The sequence below is a fragment of the Bos javanicus genome, chromosome 18 (assembly GCF_032452875.1).
Source record: "Bos javanicus breed banteng chromosome 18, ARS-OSU_banteng_1.0, whole genome shotgun sequence".
Lineage (NCBI taxonomy): Eukaryota > Metazoa > Chordata > Mammalia > Artiodactyla > Bovidae > Bos > Bos javanicus.
Window position 1 is genome coordinate 21,925,908 of NC_083885.1, and position 18,937 is coordinate 21,944,844.

The 18,937-nt window shown below is 33.5% G+C and overlaps 1 protein-coding gene across 14 annotated transcripts in view; it reads left to right on the forward strand.

Moving 5' to 3' along the window:
• The window catches only part of CHD9 (chromodomain helicase DNA binding protein 9), a 226,055-nt gene that overhangs the window by 170,328 nt on the left and 36,790 nt on the right, over positions 1–18,937 (forward strand). For all 14 annotated transcript variants that reach the window (XM_061387182.1, XM_061387184.1, XM_061387181.1 and 11 more), the window contains 7 exons: positions 985–1,195; positions 3,071–3,266; positions 4,602–4,769; positions 5,473–5,652; positions 10,237–10,347; positions 15,365–15,561; positions 16,012–16,211. In XM_061387182.1, coding sequence (XP_061243166.1) covers positions 985–1,195; positions 3,071–3,266; positions 4,602–4,769; positions 5,473–5,652; positions 10,237–10,347; positions 15,365–15,561; positions 16,012–16,211 — 1,263 coding nt within the window. The remainder of the gene's footprint in view (positions 1–984; positions 1,196–3,070; positions 3,267–4,601; positions 4,770–5,472; positions 5,653–10,236; positions 10,348–15,364; positions 15,562–16,011; positions 16,212–18,937) is intronic.

An 18,937-nucleotide genomic window follows, 5' to 3' on the forward strand; every position in this document is an offset into this window, starting at 1 on the left:
AGATTACAAAAGTAGGAGACGTGATCAGTCTAACGTGGAGTGCAGTTCCTCCACCAGCTTAATCCTCCTTATGGACAAAGACAGTAAAGCCCATGTTTGAATCTCTGAATTTACATTTTTCTTCCTGGTTTCTTTTCAGTCTGGATACACTAGTTATTGTCTCTAAATTTGTGTGCTCTGATAACAAGGTCTTGTTAGCTCCTCTATTAATGATCTGTCTGTACAGTTGAGTATTTTTACTTCCTGGGAGTATATATAAAGAGTATATATATATAGATAGATAGATAGATAGATAGATAGATATTATATATATATATAGATAGATAGATAGATATAAAGATATATATTTATATTTATATTTATATATATATATATATATATATAAAGAGTATACTTCCTGGTAGTATACTCTTTATGCAAGACAAGCTATTTCTTAGGCCAGTATCTAACTTGCTTGCAGTTCTGGTACTCTTATAGCTAGACAGGCTGGAGGGAAGGAAAGCACCCTTAATGCTAATCTAGACTATAGGAGAAGTGTGGTCAAACTTGACTTCCCTTTTAATTTTTCCTGTTTGCTTGTTTTGATGGCAAGCAGGATGCCTATAGACACATCTAGGTTATGATCACCTTGCAGTGGTAATGACTGTTGTATTGGTTTTTAAATACTAGAAATTTATTTAAAAGTTTGTGTTTACTCACTTAGGATAGAACTGTGTTTTCACTAATTCTTATCCTAAGAACATCCATTCAACATTTAACAAACATAAATTTATGTAAGACATTATGCCAGTTATCTTGGGAGATTAAAAAAATGCTTAAGACGCTGTCTTTATCCTCAGTGGAATTATAGGCTGGTGTTCTAGTACCTACATTAGAAAAATTTAATGTGTTAAAGAAGCACAGAAGATCACTAATTTAAAAAGAAAGTAGTTGAGAGTATCTGCATTTGTGTGTTGATGCTATTTTCTTATATTTTTTTGACAGGTGCTGAGGAGAAAATACTTGGAGAATTTAGAGATACATATAATCCAGCTGCTTCTGATTTTCATCTTCAAGCAATGATCCAGTCTGCTGGTAAATTGGTCCTTATTGATAAATTGCTTCCCAAAATGAAAGCAGGAGGTCATAAAGTGCTCATCTTCTCTCAAATGGTACGCTGCCTTGATATCCTGGAGGACTATCTTATACATAAAAGGTAAGGCATGTAATTCACCATGAATTATACTATAAAGTATGCTAAGTGTATGGTATTAAAGTTTCTGCAGAATGGTTTACTGTAACCCAACTTTACTCAAGTCTTCCTTTTTACGTAGATTAGAATCCATTTAAATCTGTACATAAAGATTGTTTAAGATTATATATCAGGTTTTCCTAACCTACATATTTTGCAATAGTAGACAGGGCTAATGAGACTAAGAAAATTTTGCACATTGACAGATATTTGCTGACCTATTGATGGGTGTATTAGGTTACATTTTATTTGATGTGTTTGTTAACCTTGTAGTAGCGACATTTTAAATGGATTTAATAACCGTCTTCAAAATTAAAGAAAATGATTCAAGATCCTTTTTCAGATCTTTTTCAGTGTTAAAATTAGAACCTGAACTTGCTGGACTTTGACTTATTGTACACTGTATAATATTTGCTCTTGCTTTCACCTTTTCTCATGTGTTTAATGTGGTTTTTTTGTTTTGGTTTGGTTTTTTGATGTATAGTAAGATAATCTCTGCAATAATATCTAATCAGTATTTAGATAAGTAAGATATTTATCAGAGTATTTGTGGGCCAACTAGAAATCAACACATTAATATCAAAGAGAATCTGAAGATTCAGCTGTAATTTTAGTTTATGATATTTTGACCCTTATTAATAAGTAAAGATCAGTCTATGCTAGTTTATATTTTCAGATATTTTATAGTACATTTTTATTTTTCATTTTGTTTTCAGTTCCGCTTTTAGTGTCAGTGTTCTCTCATTTAGTCTTATTCCAAAATTTGTATGCTCCGTTTTATACAAAGTAGAAGGAGGATTAAATTGCAATAGTCTTAAAATAGCCATTCTTGCATTTTCTTGATGTCTTTACACAAAGAACTTTATAAGATAAAGATAAATTTGACTTAAGATGAATTTCATGGAAAACCTCAGATTTCTTTGATCCAGAAATAACAGTATTAGGAGTCACACTCCCCCATTCACAGGCCCCAGAGATAACAGTGCAACTGCTGATAAGACTTAATTATAGGTGGAAAGAAGTGTCTTAAACCAGAAAAGGTGTGGCAAGAGTCATGTGTATTCCTCTTCTAGTTCCAAAGTCTTTATGTATTTTATATTTATTGATGTCTAGCAATTTCTCAGTTTTATGTTAAATGAGGAAGGATAAAAGAAGTTAAAATTTAATTATTTGGCAGTGATGACTTTGAAGAATTAGCATTGTAGTTTGCTGTTAATAAATTACAGTTTACAAGCAAGTATATCAATTGAGAGAGTAACATGATTAAGGTACAGAAAAATCTTGTATCAAGTTTTATTTAAACCTTTGCTTCTTGACCCCCACCAAAAAAAAATCACTTGTTATAGTGAGATTGGTGCATGCATGCTGAGTCACTTCAGTCCTGCCAACTCTACGACCCTATGGACTGTAGCCCACCAGGGTCCTCTGTCCATGGGATCCTCCAGGCAAGAATACTGAAGTGGGTTGCCATGCCCTCCTCCAGGGGATCTTCCTGACCCAGGGATCAAATCCACGTCTCGTTGGCAGGCAGGTTCTTTACCTCTAGCACCACCTGGGAAGCCCAGTTAGATCAGTAAAGTATATTAATTGTAAAGCTTTTTACCTGTACATCCAGTAATGCAGAGATTTTGTAACTTTATATTATTTTGTGTTTCCTGTTTAGCACAAACACTGAGAATTATAAAACCATAGAAACTAGTTGGGGTAATATCACTTCTTAATTTTGTAGTAAACATTAATGTTGCAGCAAAACTGATAGCTATGTGTCTGTCAATTTGATAGAATGCCTTTATTTTCATTATATCCATCTATCTAAATTTATTGCATTTCACTTGATAGATATTTATATGAGCGAATTGATGGAAGAGTCAGAGGGAATCTTCGACAAGCTGCTATAGATCGATTTAGTAAACCTGATTCGGATCGATTTGTCTTTCTTCTGTGTACCCGAGCTGGTGGATTGGGCATCAACTTAACTGCAGCTGATACATGTATAATTTTTGATTCTGATTGGAATCCTCAAAATGACCTTCAGGTAAACCAATTCCCTGGCTAAGAGAATTTTTTAAAATTTCCATAGTTATCTTTGATAACCTGTTTTATTTTTATTTGAACAATTAACATGTATGTTTCCCTAAGAAATATCAGTGCCAAATAAAATAGATGAAATTATTTTATTTTAATTTAATGACAATAAAATATAATAAAATATTTAGATTACATATCTTCTAAAAATGGCTTACCTACTTGAGTATAATATTTAATTGTTTAAAATATATCATATATATTTGTGAAATGCATAGAATAAGTTTAAGAATAGCTTATTTTACTTCTTTAAAAATAAGTGCTTACTTCTGATTTCATCTTTTTAATCATTGCATAATGTAGTATGCATAGAATTGAGACATAATTGAATTTGCTTTTTATGAAATACTAGAGAAAATTAATGTATACATTTAAATTAAGACTACTTGAACTTCATAGAAGTATGGGAATATTAATTAGTGGTTACAATGAGTCAGAGTTTACAGAAAATGTGTTTCTAGGAAGGATACTACATGAGAACAAAGTATTGGAGAAATGCTTCTTTTATTGTTCATAGTAGTCTCAGTAGTACTGTAATTGATATTATTCTTGAGAATATACCTGAATATACCTGACTTAATAAGCAATAATGTTTTAACCTTTCATTTGTATAATCTAGTTCAAAATTTATCAGATTTTAAGTTCAGTAGGAATTTGAGATAATATATGAAGCTCTTACGTAATCTCTGCTGTCTTTACTTTCAAAATGTCTACATATTAGATGATTTGTTCTTTGCATGTTTAAGTAAAATTTAGGCCTCCAAAGTTATTCACCTTAAGGTTTTAGCCCTCTCAGAATTACCCAGCTTAACTAAAATATATTGAAAGAATTGTTGATAATGTAGCAGGGAGAAAAAAAAACTAGAAATTTAGAGTTAAAATTTATGTTTAAAGCCAGCGGCTAAAAAAGTTTGTTCATAGAATTTATGTTCCTGTCTAGAATTATATTGATGACACGCTCTTTAAGAAATAGTATTACTTCATGGATTTATGTTCTCCAGCATAGTTTAAATTTTAACTCATTGCTGATTGTGATATTTCTTCATGGATTCATATTCTCTGAAATATACATTTAAATTTTAATTTATTGCTGATTTTGGAATCATTTCTCATTTTAGTAAGCTCTGCCTTCATTTCCAGAGACAGGTTATATGCAGTTCAGTAGCAGGAGTTTCTAAAATATTCTTATACGTATTTTTATATTCCTTCAAGATAGCTTAATGTGTAATGCCTTTTGTGCTATTTTATAAAATAAATTGAATCTATAACGTTTCATTTTTTACAGGCCCAAGCTCGTTGCCATAGAATTGGTCAGAATAAAGCAGTTAAAGTCTACCGACTGGTGACTCGTAACTCATATGAAAGAGAGATGTTTGACCGAGCCAGTCTGAAGCTGGGTCTAGATAAGGCTGTGTTACAGAGCATGAGTGGAAGAGAAAGTAATGTTGGTGGTGTATGTATATTTTCTTCTTTACTTGGAGTTTTCCTGTTTTTGTTTACATTTAATTTAAACCCCAGATAGCATATTATTTAATTTTGACCCATATTGAACACTAAGTAGATATTTTTATGTAAGGAGGAATTTTAGAATAGAGCTGTATTTATTAGATAACACTTTTGGAACCTGTTCTGTCTATATAGCTCCAATATTTGTGAATCCTAAGAGTAGGATTCACTACTCTGAAAAGAAGAAATTCTTCTTTTTCAAGATGTTTGTATTATGACACGTCAAAATAGAATTCCTTGTTTTTCCACATTTTTTCTATGAAAAAGTTTTCAAACTGGTCTCTTTAGGGCTAAACTACTACCATTGGCTTTGTCTTGTTATAAATGATGTTTTTGGCATTGTTCCCCTCAAAATCTTTTTTGTACCTTGTGATTATAACAACTACTGGATTCTAGTACTAAAAAGAACCTTGAAAGATTACCTGCCCCAGAGGCTTTGTTTTAACTGAAGTTATCATGGGCAAATGGCAGATCTTAGTTTAAAGACAGTGGAGTCAACAACTTCAATATGTTCTTCAGAGAATTCTCTTGGTACTCCCCAAGCCCAAAATGCAACTTAAACATGACTTCTGTGGTTTTTAATGTTCTTTAGGGATACTTTCTCATTTTATGAACTTTACAGAATTATTACCAAAATTTTTACTCTTTAGATTCAACAGCTTTCCAAAAAGGAAATAGAAGATCTGCTTCGAAGAGGTGCTTATGGTGCCATTATGGAAGAAGAAGATGAAGGCTCTAAATTCTGTGAAGAAGATATTGATCAGATTTTACTACGTCGTACAAAAACCATTACAATTGAATCAGAAGGACGTGGGTCAACATTTGCCAAGGTAACAGTGAGTGATATTTTATAACTATACTTGTAGTGTTCTCTCCTAAAAAAATTTTAACGGTCTTTTACTTTACTATTATTTGAGGAGCACCTACTTAATATTTAAATAAACAGAATTACTCAAAAGAAGTAGGTAATATATTCTTTTCCTTCATTTTTATCTGCTCTCTCATATCAAATTTCACGTGTATTCTTATGCTAGTGAAATGGATGGAGTAGGGGTTCATAACTAGAAATGGTTCTAAGTATTAATTAGAGTAGAAGTTAAATTAAGAAATGAAAGAACATACATGTGAAAATTAGAGAAAAATATAAGTAACATAGTGTAGGAGGTTAAATCATTTTACATTAACTTATAATAATTTAGAGTACTTAAAGGAGAGAAAGGATTTCTAATTTGATTTTAAGTGTTTAAATGAAGTTTAGGGAGAATAAGATGAAGTTTGTGTATTGAAAATAAATATTATTTTAACATTCCTATTTGGGGAAAACATTTTTAAAATGTACTAGCTGCCTTTACACCCACCCTCTTCCCTTCTTCCCTCCCCCGCCTCCCTGCTGGTAAACGTATATCTTGTGTTCTTCTAAAGAGTTTTTTATTGCAGTATTCTGTCCCACCTATAGTGATTCATACAGATTTCTCCTTCACACTTTATTTCCTTTCTGCATTTTCTTCCTTTGTCCCCTCTCCACTTCCAACCCAGAAGTCTTTGTACATCTTTATGGAGATTAGTGTAGTATGGCAGGTAGTCCAGGTGCTACATCAAAAATAATGGTATCAGTCTTCATATGAAAATTTTCCTCTTGCATTCAGGAAGCAAACTAATGTAATCGTGTTGTCAGGTACTTTACTAAGTGGTGGGAATACTAAAATGAAAGGATTCTAGTCACTGAAAAAGAGTAAAAGAGAAAGTATTAATTCTGCATAAAAAGGGAGAACAACAAATCAAGAAAGTCTTTGCAGAGGAAATACATTTAAGCTGACTCTGGAAGGAAGTTTGAATTGAGTTGTGTTACAAAAAGAGAAAGCCACAGAAATGAACTATATGTTGCTAAACTACAAGGAAGATTTCAAGAACTGTGGTGCAGGTGTGTATGGATGTGCAGAGTAAATTAAAATGGAGATGAAATGAAGGTTAGGGAGATTGGACCTAAATTGTGAAAAGCTCAAAAAAATTCCATTTTGAGGAATTTGAACTTGATCGTGAGGCAGTTGAAAAGCTTTTAAATCCCTTCAAGCAGAAAATGGACATAATGGTGTCTGGTTTAGAAATTTAACTCTAGCAGCAGTGTAGAGAATGAGATTGAATTGTGAAAGACTGAAAGTATAGAGACCAGATAAGAGACTTCTGTAAGCTGTGTCGATGGGCTGACCAGAGCAGTGGAGACCCATTTGAATCAACAGGAATTGATGAGCAGTTAGAAATTTGTGGAAGGAGGTGTCAAAAATAACTTTAATGTAAATTTCTAGCCCTATTTCTGGTGTCATTAAAGTAAAATAGAGAATGCAGAAGAGGAAGTTTATATGGAGAAGATAAAATATTGGAGCTGCTATATTTGTGACATTTATAGGGCATCCAAGCAGAGATATCCAGGAGAGTTGCCTAAGTTACAGATACAGATTTGGGAGTCAATAGAGAACAAAGAAGAAGAAAGTAGTGTTGTGGAAACAAGAAATACTGTAGAAGTATAAGGTTAAGAAGTAAAACTAGTCATGATTGGTTAGATATACCCTGGGTCTAGCTTCTTTCCTGGGAATCTTGTTTCCTTTGGATTCCTTACTCAAGTTGTCAACGTACTATGTACACACTATGTATTTTCCCCCTCTTGCCTGAAATTATCTGAAGTTTAGTTAATTTAACCAAAAGGTATTAGTCATAGAAATGACCTTTGTTAGTTAAACTAAGCATAGGGATATTCTCCTTAATTATTTTTTAATTAATGAAGGCATATCTTCATTTAGAGTGTTAATTCTAATAATCATGAAAAGTCAGAACAGCAAAGACTTGAATTCTGGCTCAGAAGCTTAGTGACCCTGGGCAGTTAACATGGATGAGTTTTTCTTGTCCTGAAAGGAGAACACAATAATCATGCTTGACCTTTTCCTTCCGTACTATAAAGTGCTCTGTGAGTTTTATTTTCCTCAGGTGTCTAATCATAACCAGCTGTACTCTAAGAATGTGAAATACTTAAGCACTTAAGTGTCTATTTTAAACCTTCAGACCAGATAGTAATTGTTGCATTTGAAAAAAGAGCTTACTGAAGAGGTAACACACTACAGTAGCTGAAGAGGTACCTCATACGCCTGCACTTATAATTTTTCATTTCTGTAATTGTGTGGAAATGCCACTGTCTGATGGCATTGGGCATAGTAGGATGTGGCACTACTATGTAGTGGCACCCAAGGCATTAAGTTGGTACTATTTTTGGCTTTTCCCTAGAACTTCCAGAACTTCAGTTCCTCAGTTGTTTTCAGTGGTTTTGGTAACTAATTCCAGTACATGTTTCTTTGCATTTCCAAATAGTTTTTGATAAGAAGCTCCATATATGGAACAGGTTTCCTTGGTGGCTCAGACAGTAAAGAATCTGCTTGCAATGCAGGAGACGTGGGTTCAATCCCTGGTTTGGGAAGATCCCCTGGAGAAGGGAATGGCTACCCACTCTAGTATTCTTGCCTGGATAATCCCATGAAGAGAGGAGACTGGGGGGCTACAGTCCATGGTGTCACAAAGAGTTGGACACAACTGAGCGACTGACACTTTGATTTTCTTCACTACATATATGGAGCAGGGTGCATAATAAGACTAACTAGATTTAGTTAAATATAGTAAACACTTTTGGGGGATATGGGGGGCTGGGATCTTAGTTCCTCAACCAGGGATTGAACCCACATCTTCAGCAATGAAAGTGCAGTGTCCTAACCAGAGGACTGCCTGGGAATTTCCAACACTAATTCCTTGATACCATCCATCAGTTTTTCAGTGTTAAAACTTTCAGTTATCTATTACCTATGTGTAATTTTCTGCATTTTAAAGTTCCATTGAAATGCAAATGAAGATTTTTATCATTTGATTATACCTCAGATAATTAGCCATTATCCTACAGTCATTCACTAATTATATTCTCCTTTGAAAATCGTTTTATGTGACTATATTCCATTTGTTTTCATAGAAGTTTTGTTGTTCAGTTGCTAAGTTATGTCCCATTCTTTGCAACCCCATGGACTGCAGGCTGCCAGGATTTCCTGTCCTTTACTATCTCCCAGAGTTTGCTCAAACTCAAGTGCGTTGATTTTGTGATGCGTCCAAACATCTCATTCTCTGACGCCCCTTTCTCCTCTGGCACTCAGTCTTTCCCAGCATCAGGGTCTTTTCCAATGAGTCAGCTCTTTCCTTCAGGTGGCCAAAGTATTGGAGCTTCATCTTCAGCATCAGTCCTTCCAAGTGAATATTCAGGGTTGATTTCTTTTAAGATTAACTGGTTTGCTCTCCTTGCTTTCCAAGGGATTCTCAAGAATCTTCTCCAGCACCACAGTGCATCAAAAGCATCAGTTCTTCGGCGTTCAGCCTTCTTTATGATCCAACTCTCACATCTGTACATGACTACTGGAAAAACCGTAGCTTTGACTATCTAGACCTTTTTCGGCAAAATGATGTCTCTGCTTTTTAATACACTGTCTAGGTTTGTCATAGCTTTTCTTTCAAGGAGCAAGTGTCTTTTAATTTTGCGGCCACAGTCATCATCCACAGTGATTTTGGAGGATGAAAATAAAATCTGCCACTGTTTAGGCTCTTTTCTTAAAGTATTATATATCTTAACCACATATTTCATTTTTATAAAGCACTGTGATGACTTTTCTCTGAAGCAGCATATCTATTTTTAGGAACTTAAGTTGCAGATAATCACAGTTAGTGAATCACAGTGTCAAACTTTAATGTCTAAAGTTTGATTTATTTAAAAGATTTTATATAATTTCTATAATATTTAAGAAAATAAATCATTTTTATTTTCTTTTATTCCTCTGTAGTTTCTTAATTTTTGCAGTGCTTATGCAGTATTTTTGTTGTTAGGAAAAGAGTTTTTAAAATAAAAACAGGCAGTGACTCATTTTTCTTTATTTCTCATCTTCTGTATTGCATTTTTAAGGAGACATATCTACTTAAAAATGGGATGGAAATAAAGGAGGAGAAATACCAGAAAATTAACTGTATAGGGCAAAACGTTTAAAATTCTTGTAACCTAATTTCTTTATATTCATGTATTTTTAAAAATCAATTCTGTATCATGTGGTTTTTTTGACCAAAAAGATTTGATACCAGCTTACCCAAAGTTAAATAATTCTTTTGACTTTGCTCGTAAAACTCCAGCCTCTGTTGGTATTAAGCTTTTTGCCATAAGCAGATGCTGTGCTGTGTTTCAGATCATTGCAGTTTGGAACATCCTTTGAGTGTACATGGTATGTATATGCTGAATTCAAATTCTGTCCACAGTAAATATGAGGAGATAAGATTTTAGATATACTTTAATAGATTTTTCCTCTAAGCTTCAAAGGATTTTGAAAAATTACCATTATGTATTTCAGGCAAGTTTTGTGGCATCTGGAAACCGAACAGATATTTCATTAGATGATCCCAACTTCTGGCAAAAATGGGCGAAAAAGGCAGAAATAGATATAGATGCCATCAGTGGTAGAGTAAGTATTTCCGTCCCTTAAAAAAAAAGTTACCTTTTGGAATACTTTATTATTATAATATTTTAAGGTGTTCAACTATGTACTTACTGAAATTTATCTGCATAAATAAATTGATACAAGGCAGTTAAATGATAACATATTTTACTAGGCACTGCTTCAATTTAATTCTTCAGGTACCTGACATGTTAGGTTGTAATACAGGGAGAGTTAAATTTTGGAGGTCATTTATGTCTTAAAATTATAATGCGTTTTTAAGTTTTCTAATTGTCTTCAAATAATGGATTACTTTTATTTCACTCTTTAGCCTTCATTTTGCTTTTTTGGTGTTAGATCTCATTAATCATGATCTAGTCAACTATAAAAGGAGAAAAAAGAAATCAAGAAAGTAGCATTTTCAAATTCTGACAACTAAAAAAATTTAAAATCCGGTTCTGCTTATGTACATGAATCTATTATGCTTAATAAGTATTATGAAATTTAAAGAAAAAAGAAAGTGGCTTTTTAAACTTAAAACCCTTTGGAGTTAAGAAAGGGCCAAAAGCTAACACAGAATTCATGGAACTGATAATATAACTTCACTTCGAAAGACACCTGTCTAATAATTTATAGGAATCAATGTTTGTAAGTCTTACCTACTGTCAAAATAACTGCTAAATGGTTTAAAGAAATTTATATTAAGCATTGATACATGGGATCCATTTTAATAGATAGCCTTTTAAAATGTAAAACTTTATGATGAAGAATAATGCGACTGCCAAATAATCATTACTGTTTATATGTTTTGGAAATAAGTATAATTCTGTGTGAAACATTATAAATAAGTAAATTAGAAAAGAGATGTTTATTAAAATATTACTGTTTGCATATTGGCATGTTTATATGCCTAAAAAGTCAATGGCATCTGCAAACCACTATAAAATTAATGAATTAGTGAATTAACAGGATAGAGGATAAATATGACATTTAGCCTTCTTAATTATCAGTACTACCAGAAGTAGAAAAATTATGGAAGAGGAAATCTACTTCATAGTAGAAAAACTATTTAGAACACTTAGGGGTATACCTACTGGTCATGTATGATTTTAATAAAGTGAATTACCAAACTTATTTGTAAGATTTGTCAATTAGAAAAACTATACATTTTAAACTTGAGTTTAAACATAGAAATGCAATCCCAATCAAAAATGTTAACAATTTGTTCATATAACCAAACAAAATCTAAAAATTCCTCTGAAATAATAAATATTCAAGAATATTAAATCAGCTCTTAGGAATCTGACTCGGCAATAATCACATGTTTAATGATAATGTGGTACAGTGATGTACATCACTGCATTGTTCATTTTAGAAAAAAATTAGAAACTAATCAGTACTTATATATTATCTAATGCACTAAGTAAAAATCATCATGTAAATCCCTAAATACTCACTTAGAGCTCTGAAACAGGATGTGTTAGTCACTAAGTCATGTCCGACTCTTTCCACCAGGCCCCTCTGTCCGTGGGATTTCCCCGGCAAGAGTACTGGAGTGGGTGGCCATTTCAGCCTCCATGGGATCTTCCCCACCCAGGGATCAGGCCCACATCTCCTGCATTGCAGGTAGATTCTTTACCACTGAGCCACCTGGGAAGCCCCCTAAGATAAGATAGTTAATTTCAGAGAGTCAGAGAGAGAGACCAGTACTTACAGTGTGATCTTGGTTTATAATTTTTTTAAAGTATATAACGGTAATACACAGACACTTGTGTATTTGGTCTGGCTCCAGCTAGAGCACACTGTGAAGTAGGTACCATTCTTGTGCTGTGACTAAAATGAATGAGACAGATGAACTGCTGCTTTAATAGGGCTTATAAATTCCGGTGGGTATGTAAACAAATATATAAGATAATTTCTGAGACCAAAGAAAATGAAATCGTAAGATGGTAGAGAATACCTGAAGGAATGGAGATAGCATTAGGTAAAGTGGTCAAGGGAGATCACTCTGAGGGGACATCTGTCCTGAGACTTGAATGATGAGAACAAGGCAGCAATGTAAAGACATGAGAAATAAAATTGCAAGGTAGAGGGAATAGTAGTGAGCCACTGGTTGAAATAAGCTTAGTGTGTTCCAGAAATAGAAATGGCTTTGTGTCAGAACATAGGGAGTTGTTGAGAGTGGTGACAGCTTAGGTCAGAGATGATAGATATGGCTCAAATCAATAGTACCTTATAGATAATCTTATAGAGTAAGGATTTTTTGAATAAATGTATATAAGCATATAGATGGCTCCATAGTAAAGAACTTGCCCTCCAGTGCAGGAGGCACAGATCAATCCATGGGTTGGAAAGATCCTCTGGAGGAGATGGCAACCCACTCCAGTACTCTTGCCTGGGAGATCCCATGGACTGAGGAGTCTGGTGGGCTACAATTCACAGCGTTGCAAAGAGTTGGACGTGACGTAGTGACTAAACAACAACATAGTCATTTAACACTTGTACAGTTATGTTTTCTGATTTATACATTGTTTAAAATTTTTTATATTTTCCAGCAAGAAGTATCATGAAGACAGATGGGTATATATGTTTAAAATGTAAAAGTATATTAATGTATAATAAAGGAATTAAGATATTGAAAGAAATATATAGAGAGCAAAGAATAGAATAAGAACAGGAGAAAATCAATTTATAGGATGTAAATAAGTAGCATTAGAGGAAAAGGAAGTATGTAATAATCATGATTAGAATATTCAGTTAGCATTGGTGAAGCATTTTAATAATATGCTCTATACCAAGTAAACTCCAATTTGTGGTAAATGTATTTTTGAAACAAAACATGAAAAATAGGAAATCTGATTTCTATTTTATCAAATATTTGATGGGAAAACATTCTGAATTAGAAATCACAAAGGAAGTAATTGGCATATTTAAATATATGACAAAAAATTATGTAATGGCAAAAGGTGCTGACTGGTGACTATTTGTAACAGAAGTATATATGAAAGTATTTTTATTATATAAAAGCTGATGTATTATAGCTGATTCATGTTATACAGCAGATACTAACACAACATTGTAAAACAGTTTTTTAAAAAAGCGCTAATGTAAATTGATCACAGGTAGAAATAAAATCTTTACAGATTACAGGCAAAAAAAACTTGAAATTTACTTGAGAAAGTAAATTTACTTGAGAAAATAAAACTAAGGGTTTTTTTGGGGGGGGACAGGGGAAGGAATAACTCTTTGTTTTGTTTTTAATTAATTTTTATTGAAGTATAGTTGATTTACAGTGTTGTTTTAGTTTCACATGCACAACAAGGTGTTTCCATTATAAATACATTTTTTTTTCAGGTTCTTTTCCCTTACAGGTTATTACAAAATATTGAGTATAATTCTCTGTGTTATACACTAGGTCCTTGTCAGCTTTTTCTTACATAGAAGATGCCAGTTAATAAGTGTAGAAGGAATAAGAGAGATGAAAAATCTCAATTAATCCACCCTATTGATGAATTCTAAAATTAGTTTAAAATATAAGGAGAAGCTAAACTTCTATATATCTTTCAAAATATTTATTAATTACAAAAGGAAAACTAGTAAGTTTGCAGTCAAAGAACTTAATAGAGAAGGTTAGTGTCATGAGTCGGAGAAGGCAATGGCACCCCACTCCAGTACTCTTGCCTGGAAAATCCCATGGACGGAGGAAACTGGTGGGCTGCAGTCCATGGGGTCGCTAAGAGTCGGAAACGACTGAGCAACTTCACTTTCACTTTTCACTTTGATGCATTGGAGGAGGAAATGGCAATCCACTCCAGTGTTCATGCCTGGAGAATCCCAGGGATGGGGCAGCCTGGTGGGCTGCCGTCCATGGGGTCTCACAGAAGTCGGACACCACTGAAGCGACTTAGCAGCAGTGTCATGAGTAATGACATACTAACATTCTATAACCCGTTAAATTCAATGCCCTGTGTACATAACTTACTGTGGGATAGCAGAACCTGCCTGGTCTGCTTCCCCCACTACCCTTTACCCTTTTCTGCTCTAGGACTTGAACAGAGAATACCTTTTCAAGGTCCATTGCTCTTTTCGTCACTTATAATGCCATCTCTTTCTTGGATGCCTAGCAAACTACTTCTCATTCTTGAAAATCTCTTTCAAGAATCACTACTTTGTAAATCATTCTGCCTTTTTTGTACCCATCTTGTATCATAACGTATTGTATCCTGAAAAGCATTTGTTTACACATTAGTCTGATCCTCAAGACTATCAGTTTCTCCTGAGCAGAAAGCTGTCTTAGTCACAGCTACGCCTGCAGCCCATAACATAGTGCCTAATTTAGAGAAATTGCTCAATAAAGGTAAGTTTGTCAACTTAAGTTGTTTTGAATGAATTAAAGTGCATTGAACGTAGTGAGGTTCATATACTTACTACCTTGCTTGTTGTATATTCAGTTCACTTCAGTCACTCAGTCATGTCCGACTCTTTGCGATCCCATGGACTGCAGCAAGCGTATTAGTATGAATCTTTTGGAACACACTGAAACATGATTCCAGATCCATTAAAAAAAAGTATACCCTTTGACCGATATTTGTATTTCTGGATATTTCACTTCTTTGGACTTATCTATAGGATAAAGTATGAAGATTTACTTTAACATTGTATATTTTAAAAATTGAAGACAATCTAAATTAAATTATGAATTAGGTAAAGAAAATGATTACAATGCATAAATTCAGTTTAAAATATAGTTTATGGTTGTAGAAGCACAATATAATAATTTTCAGATTAATAATAAAGTAATATACCAAATTCTTTTTATCCTATGATTGTAATATGAATTTATGACAAATGGTAATAAGGATTTTAAAGAAATACTAAAAATTTTAAGTTGATTTGGTAGGTCAGTGGAATCGTTAGTATTTTCTTTCTTCTGGCTTTATGTAATTATTTTGTCGTTTGTACAGCTTGAAAGGTAAAAATGTAAAATATTGTTAGAAGCACAATAGTAAAAGGACCTTCAAGTAATAGCTGTTAAATTTTACAGAACAGCTTGGTTATTGACACTCCAAGAATTAGGAAGCAAACAAGACCCTTCAGTGCCACAAAAGACGAGTTAGCTGAATTATCTGAACCCGAAAGTGAAGGAGATGAAAAGCCCAAACTTCGGAGACCCTGTGAGCGTTCGAATGGCTATGGAAGAACTGAATGCTTTAGAGTAGAGAAAAATCTGCTAGTTTATGGGTAAAATATTATTTTTAATGTTTACTGTTAGTAGTCTGGTATATAAATTATAGGAAAATATACTATATTCTAGTATACTTTTTGTCTTGTTAGAATCAATAAAATTATTTTTAAAGTATCATGCATTTATATATTTAACATATTTAATAGAATGATGAGTACCTTAAATTTTAAAATTATAAATGTATTGCTAATGTCAAACTCCTTATTGTTCTCAGATTTGCATATTCAGTAACAAAATGGATAATTTTGTTATCCATTATTGAATAAAATAATACTAGAAATTACCATGATTCTGCATGTTATTCATTGGAGACAAAAAAAACTATTAGGTAAATCCTGTTAATGACAAGATGTGTTTTTTGCAGTTTTCAGGCCTTTTATCCATGAGTTATGTTTTTCTCTAGGATTTCATCCAATATTAATGTAAATATACCTTTTTTTAAACAGATGGGGCCGATGGAGAGAGATTCTGTCTCATGGCCGTTTTAAAAGGCAGCTAAACGAGCACGATGTAGAAATAATTTGCCGAGCCCTCTTAGCATATTGCCTTGTTCACTACCGAGGAGATGAGAAAATTAAAGGCTTCATATGGGATCTCATTACTCCAACTGAAGACGGGCAGACACGAGAGCTACAGAATCATCTAGGTAGGAGCATACTTTATTTCCTTTTTAAATTCAGCTCTGGTTGTATAACTAGCACTTAACATAGTACCCTATAAAATACTGAAGTATTTCAGATAATGGTAAAGAACTCTTAATCTTCCCTCTCAGTACAAGTTCCAAGTTGGAAAAGACTAGTCTGAGTTTTATATATTGTTATCAAACATGTATTGGTTTACAAGTTGTTGACCCAATAGTATTTCTTAGAGGTTGTCCATCTGTATTCATGTAGATCTATTTTATCTTTTAAACTCCTGCTTAGTAGTCCATAGTATGGGTATTTCTTAATTCATTTAGCATCTCCTTTAATGATGGACATTTAAGACACTTCCAGTTTTAGACAATTGAAAAACAGGTATCATTGAAGATCCCTGTACATTGCTCGTTGTGCACAGGAACGAATCTTTCACGAAAGTAAATATCAAGAAATGGAATTGTTGAATTACAGCATACATACATCCTTAGCATCTAAAATGTGGTCTGTGAGCCTTTCCCGGGAGCTTTTTAGAAATGCAGAATCTTAGACCACAGACTTACTGCATCAGAATCTACATTTTAACAAGGTCCTCAGCAGTTAGTATGTATATTAAAATTGGGAAACAGTGATATCCATTTAAATTTTTTTTAATATTTTAATTTGACATCAAATGTGGCTATGCCAACTTACAGTCTTATCGAAGGGCTGGAAATTTTTCTTTGTAATCTTTGTAACCTTGCTAACAGAACATTCTTTTTTGCATAAGATAACTGAATTTTCTATAAAGATAAAAAAGATGACTATGCCCTTAAATTTGTGTTACAGTTTTGTTCGCTTTAATCAACAAATACCTGTCAAAGCACCTGTCATGTGCTTCTTTGCAAAGTACTGGGAAAATGAGAAGGAACAACACAGACAAGATCCCTGAGCTCATGAACCTTACATTCTGGTCAGGCAGAGTTAAGACTATATGGACCTTTGTGAGCAAAGTGATATCTCTGCTTTCTAATGTGCTATCTCAGTTTGCCATAGCTTTTCTTCCAAGGAGCAAGTGTCTTTTGATTTTTGTGGCTGCAATTACCATTCTCAGTGATTTTGGAGCCCAATAAAATGAAATTACCTAAATACTTTTAGATTATGATGAATACTGTGAAGGAAATAAACCAGAAACTGAGATCGAGAACAGAAAGCACGTGGTTTAGATTTGGGGTGGTCATTGGGGTTCTATCCCAATAGGAGGGAATGAAATTATTAATGTGAAGAGCTGATTTCTGGTAAAGATGGAAGATTGTGTATTACACAAATATAATTTCATTCTTCCTTAAAACCCAACTTAGATGTCAATAAAGAGGAAAAAATTCAAGGCATTAAGCTTGATGAAGTATACAGGTAAAAATTTTAGTTTCTTAAATAGTAGAAGGGAAGGAAATGGAGAGGGTATCTATAAATCAGTAGTTCACAACCAGACATGATTTTGTGCCCTAGTCTTGCTCTTACTCGGGGTTGTTACAACTTTGAGGATGTTAATGGCATCTAATGGGTAGAGGCCATGAGTGCACAGGCAGCACCCACAGTAAGAAACTGTGCAGCTCAAAATAACAGTAGTGCCAAGATTGAAAAGCCTGCTATAATCTGAAAGAGATTTAAATGTCCTCAGCCAGTTATAATGTATGAGCCTTATTTGGATCCTGATTGAAAGCAGCAGCCCAAGGGAAATTTTTCTGTTATTTTTATTAGATAATTATAAATTTGAATACTAAATATTAAGTAAGTATTACTGCATTTCTTGGGGCTGACATGTTGTAGGGTATTGTAATTATTTTTTTTTAGGAAGTCTTTTACATATGTTAAAAGATACGCAGACATTTATTAAAGGTGATTATTGTCTTCAGTTAATTTCAAAATAGTATTGGAGGTTCAGGAGCAAACATAATATAGATGAAATAAAATTGGCCGTGAATTGATAATGAAGTTGGAAGGTAGGACCCAATGCTCTATCGTATTATTCCATCTATTTTTGTGTATGCCTAATTCCATAATTTAAAAATAAATAAGAATAAACCTTTAAAAGTAGACAGGGTAGGAAACAAATTTTGGAATCTTGGAGTGTTAGATAAGTGGTAACTAACTTAACCAACCAGAGAGAACTAAATCTTAGGTCAACATTAGGAAAAGGCAACAACCAGCTGATTTTGCTTAAGAGATTAGCCAAAAGTTTCAGGAGTTTGTGACATCCATGACCTCTGAAAGTGGGTATAAAAGACAGGAGCTTTGATTAAATGTTGTCTGAAAGGGAGATCAGACCCATAAATACCCTCTTCAGCTCCATGTAGCCACGATATGAAGACTGACTGTTTATTCTCTAGAGAAAATAACATAAGGTGTGCATTTCATTGGGATTTGCAACATGGACTTACCAAATAGCTGTTAAATTAATATGTATAATGGACAGTGTCATACTCAAGGAAGAAAACTAAGAAATTTTCCTTGGTTAATCTGACCAGAGCAAAACCTAAAGATAATGACAGGACAAAGCCAGCCAGATTACCCTTCAAAGAGTCCACAGTAATCTTCATTAATTCAGACGGCCCATCAGTTTTCCTTTCATTCTTAAATGTGAGCAAGTAACCAAGAGTATCAGACATCTGAGGAAAGTCTCCAACATGAATGAGAGACTAAAAACAAATTGTTAAAATGTAATTGTAGGAAACAGGCTGTAAAAAGAAAAGTTTTT